Consider the following 19,135-nt stretch of genomic DNA (forward strand, 5'->3'; position numbering starts at 1 on the left):
ACTCCCTTCAAGGCTTCACGGGCCCCGCTGTCACTCTACAGCAGAGGTCCACAAACTGGAGGGCGCACCCCCCGGGGGGGGCACAGAGGAACATTCGGGGTGGTGCGGCCATCCAACCCCACCCGCCCCCAGGTCTGCTCCTGGCTCTGACCCCAGCCTCGGTGCAATTCTGCACGTGTCCGCATCAAAACTGTCACTTATATGACAAAGGTGGCTGAGTAGCAGTCATTGTGGTGGCAGATGCTGTTCTCTTCTGGAACCCAGATCTCTTCTTATGTGATTCCTAAGGTCTATGATAGGCTGGAAATTGGGCTGGGCAGGAACTCTGCACCATCTGTTATCTGCTGAATCTCCTTTTATTCGCAGACATGTAGATATCCATAAAAGCCATCTTCAAATCATTGAGAGTGTGAAAGGATTCCTTGGGGAGACTCACCAAAGAGACTGAGCCTATCAAAAGCAATGTCCTCAACAATATTCTGGACCTCTCTCAGGGTTCCTGATGATTGCAGCCAGGAGGCACGGTGTATGATAATTGCTGTAGATATAGAGAGAGCTGCAGTGACAGTCACATCCAGGAAGGCCTTAACAAAGTCCTTGCTAATAACTGACCCTCTGAGATGATCTCCTGGAATTGCACTCCATGTTCTTGAAGCAGATAGTCAATAGAAGAGTTACACTTCCTGAAGTTGGTATGGTCATAGTTTGTGATCAGAGCTTGATAGCTGGTGATTTGAAACAACAATGGCACTGATGAGTAACTTTTGAGACCAAAGAGATCTTGGTGTTTTTGGTTTTTATCATGAAAGGTGGCCTTAGAATGGCATTGCCAACTATGCTCGTGCATAGCATTGATGACCAAGGAATTAGGTGCTGGATGTGTGAACATAAAAAGAATTATCTTCCTGCTAAAGTTCCAAATTTATCTGCTCTTTTACAAGTTGAAGGTCTGGAGGCTGGGGTTTACCAGATTGTTTGGCAGGTTCAAGTAAAGCCTCATTTATAGGCAAGGCTACCTGACCTGAGGTGGCAATATAGAGAATGCCCAAAATTTATGCTGGGTCTCATGGTTCTCCTCCTCCAAAGTGATCCTCTTCATAAGTTCCTGGAACTGCTTACAACCGTCCACATATGAGAGAGGAAGAGACATCACCATTTCATGGTGTGAGGAGATGTTAGCTTGTGGTGTAGATTCCTCATCAGTCCTTTTCTCCGTTGCTCAAAAGATCACTCCTGGGTTGGAGACAGATGTGGAGGAACAGGAGGAGTAGGTGATTGCTGCCTCTGGCACTCTCCAGGGGAGTAGCTGGATGCTCTGGAGAACTGTAGTTGATAAGCAGCCCCCGGCTGCCAATATGGCCACTGCGTGGGGCCATAAGGAAAAGGAGGGGAGGCACCAAGATTGGTCATACCAGGAGGAATGCAGAGTGACAAGTCTGCTTGCATCTTGGACTTTCTCTCTCAGAAAAGATGTCAGGAGAGGTAGCTCTTGAAGAAGTCCCCCCCCAAACAAAAATTACAAAAACTACTATAACTAGTAGAAACTAAAAGGGCTAATTAAAACATAAGCAACAAACGTTAAGCTAGAAAGCTATTCCCTAAGGGAAAACAGCTACGAAGCGGACACCACAAGATGCTCCATCTCAGATCAAGGTGTCTGAGAAGGAACTGAGGGCGGTTCATCAGACATTGCGCCCTACATATATCCTTTGTACAGGGCATGAGGCTAGCTAGGGTGCACGGGCGGCCTCAATGGGCACTGCTACAAACAGTTTCTGATCACAGGCACATGTGCACCTGAAGTGGAGCACTCACAGTCAAAGAATCCTGACTGCTGAATCCAACAGGCTAATAGCTGTGAACATCTGCACATTCCTAAATAATTTGAAAATCCTAAAAAGAATGAATTAATTAAATTTTTTAAAATAAATTAATAAATTATTTTATTTCACATATGCAGACACAGGCACAACCTGGTAACACTAAGAAGTTCGCAACGCACAAAGCTTAACAAAATCATGTTCAGAAACAATTTTACCTGTAAATCCTACTTTCTGAATTTCGCTTCTCTTTTCTATAGTACTACAGAAGTGTCCTGGCAAACAGGATTGCACTGTTCATACCTCCCATTAAATTATAGGACTGGTCTGCACTACAAAGGTAGGTCGGTTTAACTACATCTCTCAGAACTGTGCAAAGTTTCCTGTGTGATGTAACCAAGCCGATCTAAGCTCTGGTGTGGACACTGCGAGGTCAACGGAAGAACCTCTTCCATTGCTGTGCCGCTGTAGGGTAACTAAGAGCAGGTCTACTCTACCAATTTATAGCAGCACAGCTGCACGGCTGTAGCGCTTCTGGGGAAGACACTCTACGTCGATGGGAGAGAGCTCTCCTGTTGGCTTAATAACTGCACCTCCGTGAGAGACAATAACTATGTTGGTGGGAGAAGCTCTCCTGCTGACATAATGGTGTCTACGCTGGTGCATAGGTGGGTATAACTATGTTGCTCAGATTAGAAAGATTATTCACACCCCTCAGCAACATAGTTCTACCACAGTAATTCTGTATTGTAGCCCAGGGCTAAATCTTGTGATTGAAACATTGCATTTTAGCCACTCTGGGAACTATTACAATGTCACAAACAGAGGACTAGAAATGTATGAGAGAGAGAAATAATAAAAGTAGGTGAATTAAAAAAAACAACAACAAAAAACAAAGATCTGGTTTTTAATCAAATATCCTGAAAGTAATTAAAAATCACATCAAGGAAAGAGAATTTCAGAAATGTGACATGATCAGGGTAGTTTCTAAATAAAACATTTTTCAAAGTTTTCCAGGAAGTGTCAGCAACTAATAAAAGATTTATTAAATATGTAAGGTTTATAGATTGATGAATAGTTCCACAAGATAACTTCTAAAATATTGTTAAATACTTGTTTAGAAATCTTTGAATATTCACATAAAATCACAGTACAATACTTCACAAACTTAGAAAGCATTACATTTTATGACACCCTGGCCCGGATCTTGCAAATGCTTATACTTGTGCTTCGCTATTTCAGGAAAGCGGTGTTTGCATAAGCTGCATTCAGGTTCCCTGTGCCAGAAGAACAGTAAAGATAAATGGCTTAGGTTTTGTCTACACTGGCAACTGAACAACAAAACTTTTGTCATTCAGATGTGTTAAAAAAACACTCCCTGAAAGACAAGTTTTGCCAATGAAAAGCGCCGGTGTGAACAGCGCTTTGTTGCCAGAAGTGCTCTCTCCTGCCAACGAACAGCCGCTACACTGCGCGCCTTTAAGCAGCATGGCTGTAGCGGCGCAGCCATGTCGCTAAAAGGTGCGTAGTGTAGACAAAGCCTTAGTAAGTGGAAAAGCAAAGCAAGATAGCAAGGAATGGGCATAGGGCAGTAGTAGGGTGACCAAATAGCAAGTATGAAAAATCTGGACCCCCCCCACCCCTAAAAAAAGATAATTGCCTATATAAGACAAAGCCCCTAATATCGGGACCAACCTGATAATATTGAGATGTCTGGTCTCCCTAAGCAGCATTGGGGCTCAGAGAACATTCCAGAAGTAGGAAAAAGAGAGAATAACAAAATTAGAGAGAAAAGGTGGGCAAGGTAATATCTTTTATTGGACCAACTTCTGTTGGTGAGAGAGACAAGATTTCATGCCACATAGAGCTCTGCTTCAGGTATGGAAAAGTTACCCCCAGCGTCACAGCAAAATGCAAGGTGGAACACATTGTTTAGCATTAGTAGCTAGCATAAGTAGTAAGGGACCATTCAAGGTAGAGTGGCCTGTTAGCACCTGCAGTGAGTCATAGGACAAAAAGAGGGGGTTAATATGTTACAGACTATTGTAATAAACCATAAATCCAAGGTGTCTTTTCAGACCATGATATTTAGTGTCTCACAGAGTAATGACTTTAAGCTCCCAGGCTCCTCTTTTGAAAGTGTTATGCAGGCTTCCCTTGAGGATGAGGACTGATAGGTCAGATCTAGAGTGATGGCTTTGTGAAAAGTGTTTTTATCTTTTATCATTTTCCTGTGAGAGTACATTTGAAAGTGAATAGGACATGTGAAACTGTATTAATATTTGTTTAAAAATAAACAAAAAGAGGCTTAAAAAGAAGTATAACACTTCATAATCTGTTTTGTTAGTCCCAGTGCTAGTTTCCATTCAGGCAAATGTGATACAGAAACAAGTTGTGGGGCCAAACTGCCAACACTGCTCTGATTTTCAAATGTATATTTCAGGGAGCAATTTTTAGTGTACAGTTTTTACCTGTTGATTACTGGTTTTATGTGGGAGCTTAATGGTGCTGACCACTGAAATAATTAGGAGTAAAATAAATACTCGAAACCCAACTAAAACCAAACTAAAAACAAGCAGTTTAGGGAATATTTAAACCTTCCTTCTACTAGACACAACACAGTGGACTAAAGCTTTTACGCCTAAGGTTGGGCTCTTAACTTCCAAGTACGCTCTCAGTTTCTACCAAACACCACTGTCTGTAGTTGGAAGTAATTCACAAAGCCTAGTGTCAGGAAAGTAGAAGAGTTGAGTGATCACAATCAATCAATCTCATCACCTCAATGACATGCTGTGAATGTAATTAATCCTCTGTTTATTTAGGGAACTTCATACCCTTCACATAAAGCAGCAACTCCCTGCTGGCTTCAGACAAGGTAATTATGTTGTAACAAGGATTGGGTTTCGATCATAAGGAGAGGATGAAAAAGGAAAATGCTGCTAAGAAGCGTGTCTTTTACATAAAGCCTACTTTTGACATAATTCAAATTGTGTTCCTGACACAGCCATCAACACACGGAATACTTTAGTTGCTAGCAACACATGTACTGTGAAAATATGGGATTTATTCAGCTGCAGACCTTTTCAGGTGTTCAACATGCCTCCAAACGGGTTAACTATATGAATTAGAATCCATCACAAATTCTAGCAATCAGAATAGTACAGGACAGGAGATAATTGCCTAAAATCCACTGATTATTAATTTGATCATTTTTTCCAATTACTTTTATCTATAATGCTCCCTAGGACAACATGGGCCTACGCTGAAGAGAAACTTTATGGAAGGTGCAAGTCAAGAAAAATCCGTGAGTTTCAGATTTACTATACAGGCTTCTTTTTCAACCAAAAGAACACAAAACCAAACTGGCCCTGTGCTACATTGAAAGCTGCTTATTTGCATAACTGAACAGCCAAAATCCTCCTCTTCCTTTCAGGCCTCTTTTTATGAGTTTGAACATACTTTGGCTCAACAGAACAGGATTGGTTCAGCTCAGGGAGGTCATCCCACCCAGAACTCTGAAAACCCTACCAAGATTTAACTCCCAAAGCACTATGCTGCCGTCTAGCTGGGTGGAGCCTTCTCCTAGTAGCATAATGGGGATGGAATGAGACATGCTGAGACCCCATTTGCAGGGAGCACCGAAAGCCCTGTACACCCATCACACTTCCTGTAGTGTTTTACCATGTGTAGGACCCCAGCAGCTAATCAAAGTTTGGGGCCCTTGGGATGTTCCAACTGTAAGCAGAAATTTACAGAGTTTGGCATTTTGTTTGACACAATCTTGTTTATTTATAGGCAATGTACAAAGTCCTGCTTCTCCAAATACAGGAGGAACCAAGATGATAAGGATCAGTTATTTAGCTTATAGCCCCAAGCCTCTTTAACCAACAGATCCAAAGTTTTCTCCTTAACTTTTTCCAGGGTCACAGTGTTCACCAGCTACTGCTTGGCTTTCTTGCCTTTTGCCCCTGCCCCCCTCTGTTCTTGTCTGTTCTCCATTTCTGTGCATTCTCCCTTGCCCCCTTCCCACACCCACCAACAATACTCAGCAAAATGCCTCCACCCACTCAGTCCACACTCCCGGGTGGGTTTACAACCGCTTTTTATCGTAAGTCGGGTGCGTCAGATTAACTCATCCTGACAGTTTTGTTAATCGAATCTAAAAGAGGTACTGTGAGCTAAGCTGTCACTAGTACCTCTCAGCATCACAATATATTGGCACAGACTTAACAGTAAGGCCATGTCTACACGGGAGAGAGCTCTCACGTCAACATAATTAAACCACCCCCAAGGAGTGGCAGTAGCTATGTCAGTGGGAGAGCGTCTCCTGCCGACATAGCGCTGTCCACACTGGCACTTCTGTTGGTGTAACTTAGGTCGCTTGGGTCTGTGTGGTTTTTTTCCACATGCCTGAGCAACGTAAGTTATACTGACAAAAGTGCTAATGTAGACATAGCCTAAGTCTGAAGGACAAAATGCTCCTCTCTGACCCATACAGGGCTCTTGACTTGACTCTCGTATTGTTTTCCTTATACACATGTAACAACACGAAGTTATTTACACTAGTCATGACTAGAGAGGACTGTGTGGAACTTCAAAGAGAACTTACAGCTGGGTCAATGCATAACGCGATGGCACATGAAATGTAATATTGGTAACTGCAAAGTAAAGCACACTGGAGGAAAAAAATTAAACTACTCTTACGCCTTACAGGGTTTTAAATTAACTCTATCAACCCAAGAAAGGGACCTGGGTGCCACCACACACAGCTACTGAAAATGTGTGCTCAATGCACAGGAGCAGTCAAGAAAAGCTAACCAGTTGTGAGGAGGTATAAGGAATGGGATGGAGAATACTGAAAACATTATAATGCCTTTATTTAAACCAATAGTGTGGTCACACCTAGAAGACTGTGCATAGTACTGGTTACCCCACCTCAAAAAGATATTGCAAAACTGGAGGAGGTTCAGAGAAGAGCAAGGAGAATGAACAAAGGTCTGGAAAAACTCTCATATGAAGAAAAAGTGAAAAGATTAGGAGGACTGTTTGTCTTAGAAAGGAAATGAAGAAGAAGGGATATGATAAAAGAAAATAAATTAATGATATACAGAAGGGAGATCCTGGCTTATGAGACAAGAACAAGGGGAACATTCAAATTTAAATTAAAAGGTAGGCAATTCAAAACGGATAGAAGAAAATATTCTTTCCTCAGAAAATGTAACTAAGCTGTGAAATTCACTGCCACAGGAAATCATTGAGGCCAAAAACTTAGCAAAATTCAAAAAGGAATTAGATATTTATATGGATATAAAAATATTCAAATTTATCATAATTAATGACAAACATTTTAGAAACGATATTAAACCTTGTGATTCAGGATTTAAGCCAACCTCTATCAGAGATCAGGATGAGAGCTATGTGGAAAGCAGACTATTCCACATACGTCTACTGCAGGGTTCTGACACCATTCTCTGAAGCATATGATTTTGCCACTGCCGGAGACACAACAGTGGACTAGATGGAGCTGGGTTCTGATCCAGTAAGGCAAACCACGTGTTCCTATGGAATCCCGAGTGGTTAATTACTAAAGTTTGGATGCTTATGTATTGTAGGGCATCCTGAGTATTCTCATCTCTAAGGCATCACATTGGCGTCCTGTGAGCCAAAATATATTGTACATGATATTGTTTTGTTGAATTAAATCATTTTGAGTGTTGCATTTTTTTATACCTGTGCACGTCAATACAATACTCTGCACACTAAGTTCCTATTAATAGGAATTGACAGCTCCATCCACAATATGAGGAGGAAAATATGCCCCAGTTAATTCTGACTTTATACAGTCATAATAAGAAAAGCCTTGAAAGGAAAGAAAAAACTTCTATTCCTCAGTCAGGCTTCTCCTTTGGTTTTCATACTGCCCTCAGATTCCTTAGGCCTGGTCTACACTAGGCGTTTATGTCGAAGTTAGCGCCGTTAAATCGAATTAACCCTGCACCCGTCCACACTGCGATGCTGTTTAGTTCGACATAGAGGTCTCTTTAATTCGACTTCTGTACTCCTCCCCGACGAGGGGAGTAGCGCTAAATTCGACATGGCCATGTCGAATTAGGCTAGGTGTGGATGGAAATCGACGCTAATAGCTCCGGGAGCTATCCCACAGTGCACCACTCTGTTGACGCTCTGGACAGCAGTGCGAGCTCGGATGCTCTGACCAGCCACACAGGAAAAGCCCCGGGAAAATTTGAATTTGAATTCCTTTTCCTGTCTGGCCAGTTTGAATCTCATTTCCTGTCTGGACATCGTGGCGAGCACAGCAGCACTGGCAACGATGCAGAGCTCTCCAGCAGTGATGGCCGTGCAGTCTGGGAATAGAAAGAGAGCCCCAGCATGGACTGATCATGAAGTCTTGGATCTCATCGCTGTGTGGGGCGATGAGTCCGTGCTTTCCGAGCTGCGATCCAAAAGAAGGAATGCAAAGATCTACGAGAAGATCTCTAAAGACATGGCAGAGAGAGGATACAGCCGGGATGCAACGCAGTGCCGCGTGAAAATCAAGGAGCTGAGACAAGGCTACCAGAAGACCAAAGAGGCAAACGGACGCTCCGGATCCCATCCCCAGACATCCCGTTTCTACGAGGCACTGCATTCCATCCTCGGTGCTGCCGCCACCACTACCCCACCAGTGACCGTGGACTCTGAGGATGGGATACTGTCCACGGCCGGTTCCTCGGACATGTTAGGGGACGGGGAAGATGAGGAAGGAGATGAGGAGGGCGAGGCAGTCGGCAGCTCTCACAACGCTGATTTCCCCGACAGCCAGGATCTCTTCATCACCCTTACAGAGATCCCCTACGAAGCGTCCCCAGCCGTTACCCCGGACACAGAATCTGGTGAAGGATCAGCCAGTAAGTGTTGTAAACATCTAAACATTTATTTTTAACAAAACAGGAATATTAACAATTAAAAGAATGGGTTGTTCATGATTAGTGTGCCCTAGGCGCTTAACGGTATAGTAAGGGGCAGTGCAAGTTTTGAAAAGAAATCTAGCAATGTCCGGTTTTCAGTGATTGTCCTGCACAAGCCGCTCTACTGTTTATTCCCTGCTACTGCAGCTACAGTAAAATGCGGTCTATGTGTCCGGGGATAGAGCAGTAATCCTCCTGGGACATCTCGATGAAGCTCTCCTGGAGGTAACTTGAAAGCCGTTGCATGAGGTTCTTGGGGAGAGCGGCCTTATTGGGTCCTCCGAAGTACGACACGTTACCGCGCCACGAGATTATCAAGTACTCGGGGATCATTGCTCTGCACAGCAGGGCGGCATACGGCCCTGGTCTTTGGAGGCTTTCCCGGAGCATTCTCTCTTTGTCGCTCTCGGAGATCCTCATCAGGGTGATGTCGGCCATGGTGACCTGCTTTTAATTAGGTAGGGGAATGTTAGTGTTGGGACTGCTTTCCCGTTCCTTTACAGAACTGTAACCGCTGGTTTGCAGCCACGCGGTGGAGGCGGGAGAGGGGCAGCCGAAAGGGATCGTTCCCGGGGACAGCCGCGAGGGGGTGGGACAGGGGCAGAGTTCCCGCTTGCCGGATTGCTGGCAGCAGGGACTGACATTGATTTAAATGTGAAATGAGGCCAGTGGTAATATAAAAGTTTTAAACTGCCACAAGTGTACGGCTTACCATGTCTGCCTGCAACAGAAATTCCGTTGTGCTGCCTCGCTTCTCAAATGTGCTGTTCAAGACCCCAGGCACTGAATGCGAAGGCCGAGAATTCGACCTTGTGCTGAGTGCGCATGTGAAAGGTGCTGTGCATGGTCTTGTTCACAGAGAAAGACTATGTTCTTTGTTCACAACTACATTTACCTTTCTGAGGAATTCACTCCCTTTTTCCCATTTCCACAGCCCCGTCTGCGACTGTCTCACAACCTAGCCTGGAATCACACTCCCAGAGGCTAGCGCGGATTAGGCGTAGGAAGAAGAGGACACGGGAGGACATGTTCTCTGAGCTTATGGCCTGTTCCCAAGCCCAGGCAGCACAGCAGACCCAGTGGCGGGAGAACTTGACCCGAATGCACCAAGCCAACATGGATCGGGAGGAGAGGTGGCGGCAGGAAGACCAGCAGGCGACTCAAACGCTGCTTGGACTACTGAGGGAGCAAACGGACACGCTCCGGCGCCTTGTGGATGTTCTGCAGGAACGGAGGCAGGAGGACAGAGCCCCGCTGCAGTCCATCTCTAACCGCCCTCCCCCGCCACCAAGTCCCATACCCACCTCACCCAAAGTCCAAAGAAGGAGAGGCGGCAGAGTCCCTGCTAAGTCTCACTCCACCCCTGCAGAGAGCTCTAGTAGCAGAAGGCTCTCATTTCCCAAAATTTGAAAAGTTCTTTCCTTCCCACCTGACACAAGCCCCCGTCCAAGTTTCACCTCCCAATGCCATGTGTAGTTGATAATAAAAAATTCGTTTCTGTTAACTACTGTTTCAATCATGTTCTTTTGGAGGAGGAGGGGAAAGGGGGTTGGTAATTGGACAGGACAGTCTCCTTTGGCAGGGTACATAGTCGGGGGCAGGCACAGCAGCAGGGCACATACACAGTGCAGTGATGCAGTGACTAGTTGCCCCGGTTAGTCTGGGAGGTTGTTTTGATGTAATGTTGGGGGGGGGGGGGGGGGTTGCTCTGTGACTTTGTGGCGGGGGAGGGCAGTTACAGATCTTAAGCGCCGGTCCTTAGGCAGGATCACAGAGCCACACAGCATGGGATCTGTAACCGTCCTCCCCCTGCCACAAAGTCACATAGACCCCCCATACACACAGTCCCGATCAGGAGGGTTGACAGGCTCCGTTGAAACAAGCATCCCACCGCAGCGGAGCCTGTCAATCCTTGAGTTTAGAAGCTGCATTCACGTCACAACACTACACCCGCCCCGCACCACAGTCTGCGTCCCAGTTTTAAAAAATTCCCGCGAAAACAGTATTAAAGAAAACTGTGTGCTTTAACAAAGTAGAACTATTTTTATTTCGACACGTGTGTTGGAGGGGGGGTGAAGGGGGTATGTAACTGGATAGGATAGTCAACATTACCTGGGTAAAGAAACGGGGGCAGGTTTAGCTTCTCAGTACACAAACTATAAAGTCACAGGTTACCCTGCTCACTCAGGAACTTTTCTTTCAAAGCCTCCCGGATGCACAGCGCTTCCCGCTGGTCTCTTCTAATCGCCCGGCTGTCTGGCTGTGAGTAATCACCAGCCAGGCTATTTTTCTCAACCTCCCACCCCGCCATAAAGGTCTCCCCCTTGCTCTCACAGAGATTGTGGAGCACACAGCAAGCTGCTATAACAATGGGGATATTGGTTTCGCTGAGATCACAGCGAGTCAGTAAGCTTCTCCATCTCCCCTTGAGACGGCCAAAAGCACACTCCACCACCATTCTGCACTTGCTCAGCCGGTAGTTGAAGAGTTCTTTTTCAGTGTCCAGGGCGCCAGTATAGGGCTTCATGAGCCAGGGCATTAGCGGATAGGCTGGGTCCCCGAGGATGACTATAGGCATCTCCACATCCCCAACAGTTATTTTGTGGTCCGGGAAGTAAATACCTTGTTGCAGCCGTCTAAACAGACCAGAGTTCCTGAAAACACGAGCGTCATGAACCTTGCCCGGCCATCCCACGTAGATGTTGGTAAAACGTCCCCTGTGGTCCACCAGTGCTTGCAGCACCATGGAAAAGTATCCCTTTCGGTTAATGTACTGGGTGGCCTGGTGGTCCGGTGCCAGGATAGGGATGTGAGTTCCATCTATGGCCCCACCGCAGTTTGGGAATCCCATCGCTGCGAAGCCATCTATGATCGCCTCCACGTTTCCCAGGGTCACTACCTTTGGCAGCAGTACATCAACGATTGCCTTCGCTACTTGCATCACAACAACCCCCACGGTAGATTTGCCCACCCCAAACTGGTTCGCGACTGACCGGTAGCTGTCTGGCGTTGCAAGCTTCCAGAGGGCTATGGCCACTCGCTTCTGTACACTCAGTGCAGCTCGCAACCGGGTGTCACTGCGCTTCAGGGCAGGGGACAGCAACTCACAAAGTTCCAGGAAAGTTCCCTTCTGCATGCGAAAGTTTCGCAGCCACTGGGATTCATCCCAGACCTGCAGCACTATGCGGTCCCACCACTCAGTGCTTGTTTCCCGTGCCCAGAATCGCCGTTCCACGGCATCAACATGACCCATTGCCACTGTGATGTCCTCGGCGCTGGGTCGCCTGCTTTCTGACAGGTCTGTGCTACTCTCAGACTTCAGGACATCACCGCGGTGCCGTAGCCTCCTCGCCTGACTTTTCTGCATCTGCCTCAGGGAAACCTTTATGATAAGCTGCGAGACGTTGAGAGCGGCCACAACTGCAGCGATGGTCGCAGCGGGCTCCATGCTCGGAGTACAGTGGCGTCCGCGCTGTCAATGACTGGAAAAGCGCACGAACTGTTTTCCCGCCGGCGCTTTCAGGGAGGGAGGGCGGGAGTGATGGACGGATGACGACAGTTTCCCAAAAGCACCCTCGACTCATTTTGTTACCCAGAAGGCATTGCCGGCTACACCCAGAATTCCAATGGGCAGAGGGGACTGCGGGAACTGTGGGATAGCTGACCACAGTGCACCGCTTCGAATGTCGACGCTATCACCGTTAGTGTGGACGCACAAAGTCGAATTACTGTCCTTAGTGTGGACACACACGTTCGACTTTGCAATATCGATTACAAAAATTCGATGCAAGTAAAATCGAACTACTCTCGTAGTGTAGACAAGGCCTTAGAAAAGGGGACTTCAGCTTTAAAACTTTTCAGACATTTATTATGCTTTAAATTATGGATAAATTCTTTACAAAAGTGTAATGAAAAAAGAATGACTTCTAAGCAACTGGTGATAAGGTAGAAGGCCACTAAGTAAGTATTTTTGTCTACATCTGTCCTTACTGAAGAGATGTAGATGGATATCGGCAAATACTAGTCTTTGTGCAAGATAACAGAAGAACATAAGAACGGCCATATTGGGTCAGACCAAAGTTCCATCTAGCCCAGTATCCTGTCTTCTGACAGTCGCCAATGCCAGGTGCCCCAGAGGGAATGAACAGAACAGGTAATCATCAAGTGATCCATCTCCTCTCGCCCATTCCCAGCTTCTAGCAAACAGAGGCTAGGGACAGCATCCCTGCCCATCCTGGCTAAAAAGCCATTGATGGACCTATCCTTCATGAACGTATCTAGTTCTTTTTTGAACCCTGTTATAGTCTTGGCGTTAATGAAGAGATGTTAAATGGATACCGGCAAGTACTAGTCTTTGTGCAAGATAAACAATGCCATGCAACCAGGAAGTGTTTGTGGGGTTAAGTTAAAATAAATACCTATCTAGGGGCCTACATCACTCTAAGTCAGGGGTCGGCAACCTTTCAGAAGTGGTGTGCCGAGTCTTCATTTATTCAAATTTAAGGTGTTGCGTGCCACTAATACATTTTAATGTTTTTAGAAGATCTCTTTCTGTAAGTCTATAATATATAACTAAACTATTGTTGTATGTAAAGTAAATAAGGTTTTTAAAATGTTTAAGAAGCTTCATTTAAAATTAAATTAAAATGCAGAGCCCCCCAGACCGGTGGCCAGGACCCATGCAGCACGAATGCCACTGAAAATCAGCTCGCGTGCTGCCTTTGGCGCACGTGCCATAGGTTGCCTACCCCTGGTCTAAGTAGTTTACCAGGAACAATTTCAAATCAAGTGGGATTTAAGTTTATTATGTATCCACACAAAGATGACAGGCATACAAACAATGGTGAGTTCTAATGTGGGTATTCGTCTCAAGTCAAATAAATTTGCTGGTCTCAACCTGCTTTCTTCATGGAAGTATATTTACATTACAAAACAGCACAAAATTTAGCAGCTCCAGATGATATGATAAAGTTTGGGACTAAGTAAAGTTCAGTGAGTTGGTCCAATAAAAGATATTACCTCACCTACCTTGTCTCTCGAATACCTGGGATCAACATGGCTACACCACCACTGCATACATAAAGTTCAGTGAGACAGCTATAAAGTAGAAGATTACAAAAAATGTGGCAGGAATCCTGTGGAAAATATATTATGTGATCATGCAATTAAAGACTATTGCAAAATGTGCACACACATTGAAGGCCAAATTAATGTTGCACAAGCAACCTTAATTCTGGCATTTCCTAACTTTCTAATGTTTTACTTTGAAACCTTAATGTTCTTTTAACATTGTTTTTTTAAAAACCTAGAAACTTACATATGAAAAACTATCTCCATCATATTGACATACATAAGGTTCCTCAGCAGAGTTGGAACTTTCAAATTCAACAGTCAGACCTCTGCCACTTGAGCTAACAGGGTAACTAGTAGGCTGTCAATTTCTATTTTGGCCAGCATTAGTAGGAGATGAGACATACACTTCGCCAGTGGGGTTCAGATATTTGCTGACAGCAAAGGAATGTTAAGAATCTTAGGTTCCATTCCAACCTCTGAAATAGAGTGCGCTCTAGTGGAAACAGACCCTTCCGCCTATTCCACCTAGGCTTGATCTTTCTATCACATCACTCCAACCTGTTCCTTATCCCAGTCCTGTCGTTCCTCATCCCTTTTTCCTCATCCCAGTCCCAGTCTCCTTGCCTATCTCGTACTAGTCTCCATTCCTCAGGCTTCTCATCCCAGTGTCCTTGCCCAGCCAGCCCTAGTCTCCCCTTCTGGGTCACAGTCAGGGCCGCCGAGAGTGGGTTTGGGCCCCGGTGAAAAATTTTTTTCGGGCCTCCCAGCAAGGGCGGACTGGCTAAACAGGGCCGACGAAGCCGGGCCCCCTTCCGGACCACCGGGCCCCGGTAATTTGTACCGGCTTCCCACCCCCCACTCCCCGTCAGCCCTGGGTACAGTCTCCATCTTTCTCACAAGCCCTCTCTGCCCCATAGTCCCAGTCTCCTTGCCAAGTCAGTCCCAGTTTCTCACCACCCCAACTTCTTATCTCCAGTCTCCTTGCCCAGTCAGCTCCGGTTTCTCCCTTCTGGCTCCTCATCCAATCTCTTTCGCCTTTCTCCCTGACCTCCAGTCATCCCTCTGTCTGTTTCACTCCCCAATCCCAGCTCCCAGTGTCCCTCCCCAGGCTCTTTATCCAACTCAGAATTGCCCCACATCAGGCCACCCAAGTACTCTGGGTATTATGCTTGTGAGCCCCACCCCACCAAGGCCTAGGAGCTGGACACGTGAAAGAGTAGGGTATGGGGGAAGACTGTGGACAGGGAGCAATCTTTTGGCAAGGGGAACACCGGGGCCTAGAGGAGCAGAAAGAGCTAGATGGGGGACCACAGAGTAGATCAGGGCTGCAGGAGCAGGTGAGAAAAAAACCCACTAGTGCTTCCCTGGCTTCAACAGCTGACAAAACTCCTGTGGGTCACAGAGCAGGAGTCTCTTCTCTTGATGCACAGGATATTCTCTCAGCATCAGTGCTTCCTGCCCCATTCTTCTCCTACATCATCCACACTTAAGACTCCTTTGCTCCTAGCAGCCCCCTCTCTCCCAGATAAACAATTGTTACCCCACAGCTCTTCTGCTCTCTCCATTCCCCTATGTCCTTCACAGTAGAGACCTAATGATTTTATTTTGGAGGGAAAGGGAGAAAAAATTGGTCTTTTAGTCAGCTTTGGATAGGCAGCCATCATTCCCTAATCTACATCATAGTTTGTAAAACCACTGACCCAAAAAAAAAAAAAAAAAAAAGCAAGCACACCAGACAAATTAAATGTAATTTTATTATGGAAATGAAAAGTAATAACAAGAATGACAGCAGGGTGGATGATAAGCTCACTTAGCAGGGGATCAAATGAAGTGATGACATGCCATTATGACCTCAGGGGTTAAAGATGCAATTTTCCATCTGGCTGCATCTGGCTTTTCAACATAAATGTTGACACCACCTGCCGAGGTTTACTATGAGCTGCCTCCACTATTCTCTATGTAGTTTTTGAAGACTAAGTTAACATTTATTTCTCCCTCTGTTTTGTTGTGTAATATGCTCCCTCCCCAGTAAACAAATGGAAAGTTAAAAACCAAAAGTTACTTACAATACAGTGTATTCAATGTATCAGAGGGGTAGCCATGTTAGTCTGCATCCTCAAAAACAACGAGGAGTCTGGTGGCACCTTAAAGACTAACAGATTTATTTGGGTATAAGTGTTGCCCAAATAAATCTGCTAGTCTCTAAGGTGCCACCAGACTCCTCGTGGTTTTTGTATTCAATGTAGTAATTGCATTAAGTACTAATTTAACAAGCAACCTGAAGACATTCATTAGAAAACTCCTAGGCAGGTAAAACTTGCTTTAAAATTATGAATTGCATAATCTGCCAGGCTGCATCTGCTAATGCCTTACACGGTTTTCCTATAAAGTTTAAGACGACAATCTAATGAGAGAAAAGTAACATGTGTAACCGCCACATGCTTCTGAAATGGGAGTGCCTGAAAAGAGAAGTTACCTATCTCATGGTCACTGGAGTTCTTTGAGATGTGTGGTCCCTATCTGTATTTCATTGTGGGTACACATGCACTCCATGCATCTGAGTCTGAAAGATTTTTCCTAGCAGTGACCATGGTCCATGCCTACCTTCCTCTCCACGTGCTGTGGACTGAGGGCGTACGGGGCAGCAGTGACTGACCACTCTTTGATTCCTTCTCTACTGTGAATCATGAGTGAAGGGTCCTAAGCAGAGGGAAGGAAGGCAGATAGTGAAATATAGATAGGGACCAACACTTCAAGGAGGAGAGTTTACTTATCTTATTGTAACCGGAGTTCTTCAAGATATGTGGTCCCTAAGTATATTCCACGGTGTGTGACTGACCAGCAGTGCTCATTACAGGAGAAGGATGCAAGGATCTCGGTCACACTGGCAACTGCAGGGCTGACAAGCCAAAAGATGCATCAGCTGTGGATGCTTGTACCAATGCATATCTTGTAAAGGTATTGACGAAGCCCTAGGTTGCCGCTTTCCAGAATTCAGTGAGTGGAACATCTCAAGAGAGACAACCAAGGATGCCTAGACTCTGGCAAAGTGAGCCCTCACATCTTGTGGAGGAGGGGTATCTGCCAACTTTCAACAGCCTGAGATCCATTTGGAAAATCGCTGCAAAGAAAATCACTTCTCCTTTCATCCATCCTGCCAGGGACATAAACAGTCTAGGCAATTTCCTAAACAGTCTTGTCCTCTGTAGTTACAGTGCCAAAGCTCAGCATACATCCTGAGAATGAAGTCTCTTGTCATTGCTGACATGTGGTTTCAGGAAAAGGGCAGATAAATGAATTGCTTGGTTCAAAGGAATCTGAGATGATCTTGGTGGTAAATCTGGGGTGCAGTCTCAAAGAAACATTATCATTATAGAAAACTGTATACAGTGATCACCCATATGGGCCCTCAGCTCCCTACCCTTCTAGCTGAGGTGATGGAAAGGAAACCTTCACTGATAGGTACATCAGCGAGCAGATAGCTAAGGGCCCAAACAGAGACCCTATTAACACAGAAAGAACTACATTGAGATCCCATACCCGAGTGGGTTTTGCCACCTATGGGAAAGTCCTGATTAGGCCTCTCAGAAACCATGCAGTCACTGAATGGGTGAAAATTAAGCTGTTGTCAATGGGCAGGTGACTGCTAATGGCTGATAGGTGTATCCGAATAGAACTGATGGACAGACCTGATGCCTTTAAGGAGAGTAAATAGCCTTGGATGGTAGGGATGTCAGAGTCCTTTAGAGCTGACAGATGATGTTGGCATCAGATGGAGAATCTGTTCCACTTGGCAGTGTAGCATTTTCTAGTGGACTTCTTCCTACTATTATTGAGAATGTTCTGGACAACTTCTGAACACGTCCTTCTCTAGTGCTGATGCCCATACAAATATGTAGTGAGATGGAGGAAATCTGGATTGGGATGCCTGCCTTTGCCTTTGCCCTGGATCGGAAGGACTAGATTGTCATTGGCGAACATGCTGACAACTGTATGGGACGGGGAGACTAAAAAAATTGGGGCACAATCAGGATCACCACCACTCCATCCTGCTGGATTCTTCCTCAGAACCCGACATAAAATGGAATGGGTGGGAATGCATACACTACGGGTCCTGACCACAGGATTAGGAGTGCCTCTCCCACAGAGTCCTGACCTCAAGCTGCCCTGGAGCAGTATATTATTCATTTTTTGCTCCCTGGGGATGCACAGGTTGCAAGACAGAATTCCCCATAGCTGGAAAATGCTCTGGACCACGAAGTCATGGAGTTCCCACATGTGATCTGTGACAGAGTGCCTGCTGAGGCTATCTGCTAGTGTACTGTGTTCTCTTGTGAAGTGCACTGCTCAGGGAGTAATCTGGTGGTGAATACACCAGCTCCACATGTTAACGCTTCTATACAAAGGCGGGGGGGATTCTAAACCCCATTGTTTGCTAACGTAGAACACTGTTGTCACATAGTTCAACATCACCTGAACATGATTTTGTATTAGTACACCGCTACCTCAATATAACATGACCCAATTTAACACATATTCGGATATAATGCGGTAAAGCAGTGCTCCGGGGGGAGAGGGGGGCGGGGCTGCGCACTCCGGCAGATCAAAGCAAGTTCAATATAACGCGGTTTCACCTATAACGTGGTAAGATTTTTTGGCTGCCGAGGACAGCGTTATATCGAGGTAGAGGTGTAGTAGAAAATGTTTGCAGGCTTCTCAAGCTGTTTTCTGCTCTAAGAGGTTTATGTGTATCCTGGACTTCTGGGAAGTCCATGTTTCTTGTATGGTCTGCTCATCCAAATGGGCACCCCATCCCAACAAAGAGATTTCACAATCAGGGCTCTCCCGGGTGAAGGGGGAGAAAATGGAACTCCAACACATATATGGTCTCTATCTGTCCAATCAGGTCATGGCTACACTGTACGCCTCTGGCAGAGCCGTGTAGGGTACGTGTAGCTACATGCCACAGTGAAAAGCTAAATTACTTCCACACTGCAATGTGTAGCTACATGCATCAGTGAAAGGCCTCTGGCAGGGGGGAGGCAGCAGGAACAAGCCCCGGTAGCAGAGAGCTGCCAGGAGCCTTTCCCCGCTGCCAGAATCTTTCCTTGCATCAGGGAAAGGCTCTAGCAGCAGGGAGCTACCAGAGCCTTTCCCCACAGTGTGGAAAGATCCCAGCAGTGGGGAGGCAGAGGAACAAATAGCAATGTAGACAGGGGAGGCAATTCATGGGTGCATTCAGGCATGTCTTGACTTGCCTGATCAGTGCCTCAC

The 19,135-nt window shown here is 45.8% G+C and overlaps 2 protein-coding genes across 15 annotated transcripts in view; one reads left to right on the top strand and one right to left on the bottom strand.

Annotated features, from left to right (window-relative positions):
* SHQ1 (SHQ1, H/ACA ribonucleoprotein assembly factor) overlaps positions 1 to 19,135 on the bottom strand; it is a 116,084-nt gene that overhangs the window by 20,978 nt on the left and 75,971 nt on the right. For 6 of the 14 annotated variants that reach the window (XM_042849929.2, XM_042849933.2, XM_042849931.2 and 3 more), the window contains one exon: positions 13,817 to 13,885. The exons of the other annotated variants lie outside the window; for them this stretch is intronic. In XM_042849929.2, coding sequence (XP_042705863.2) covers positions 13,817 to 13,885 — 69 coding nt within the window. The remainder of the gene's footprint in view (positions 1 to 13,816; positions 13,886 to 19,135) is intronic. 14 annotated transcript variants of the gene reach the window in all.
* LOC135972533 (uncharacterized) lies at positions 8,023 to 10,283 on the top strand. The gene is made up of 2 exons (XM_065550785.1): positions 8,023 to 8,728; positions 9,723 to 10,283. Exons 1-2 carry the CDS (start codon positions 8,152 to 8,154, stop codon positions 10,196 to 10,198), a joined length of 1,053 nt encoding a protein of 350 aa, XP_065406857.1. The 5' UTR covers positions 8,023 to 8,151; the 3' UTR covers positions 10,199 to 10,283.

The sequence above is a fragment of the Chrysemys picta genome, chromosome 7, assembly GCF_011386835.1.
Source record: "Chrysemys picta bellii isolate R12L10 chromosome 7, ASM1138683v2, whole genome shotgun sequence".
Taxonomy (NCBI): Eukaryota; Metazoa; Chordata; order Testudines; family Emydidae; genus Chrysemys; species Chrysemys picta.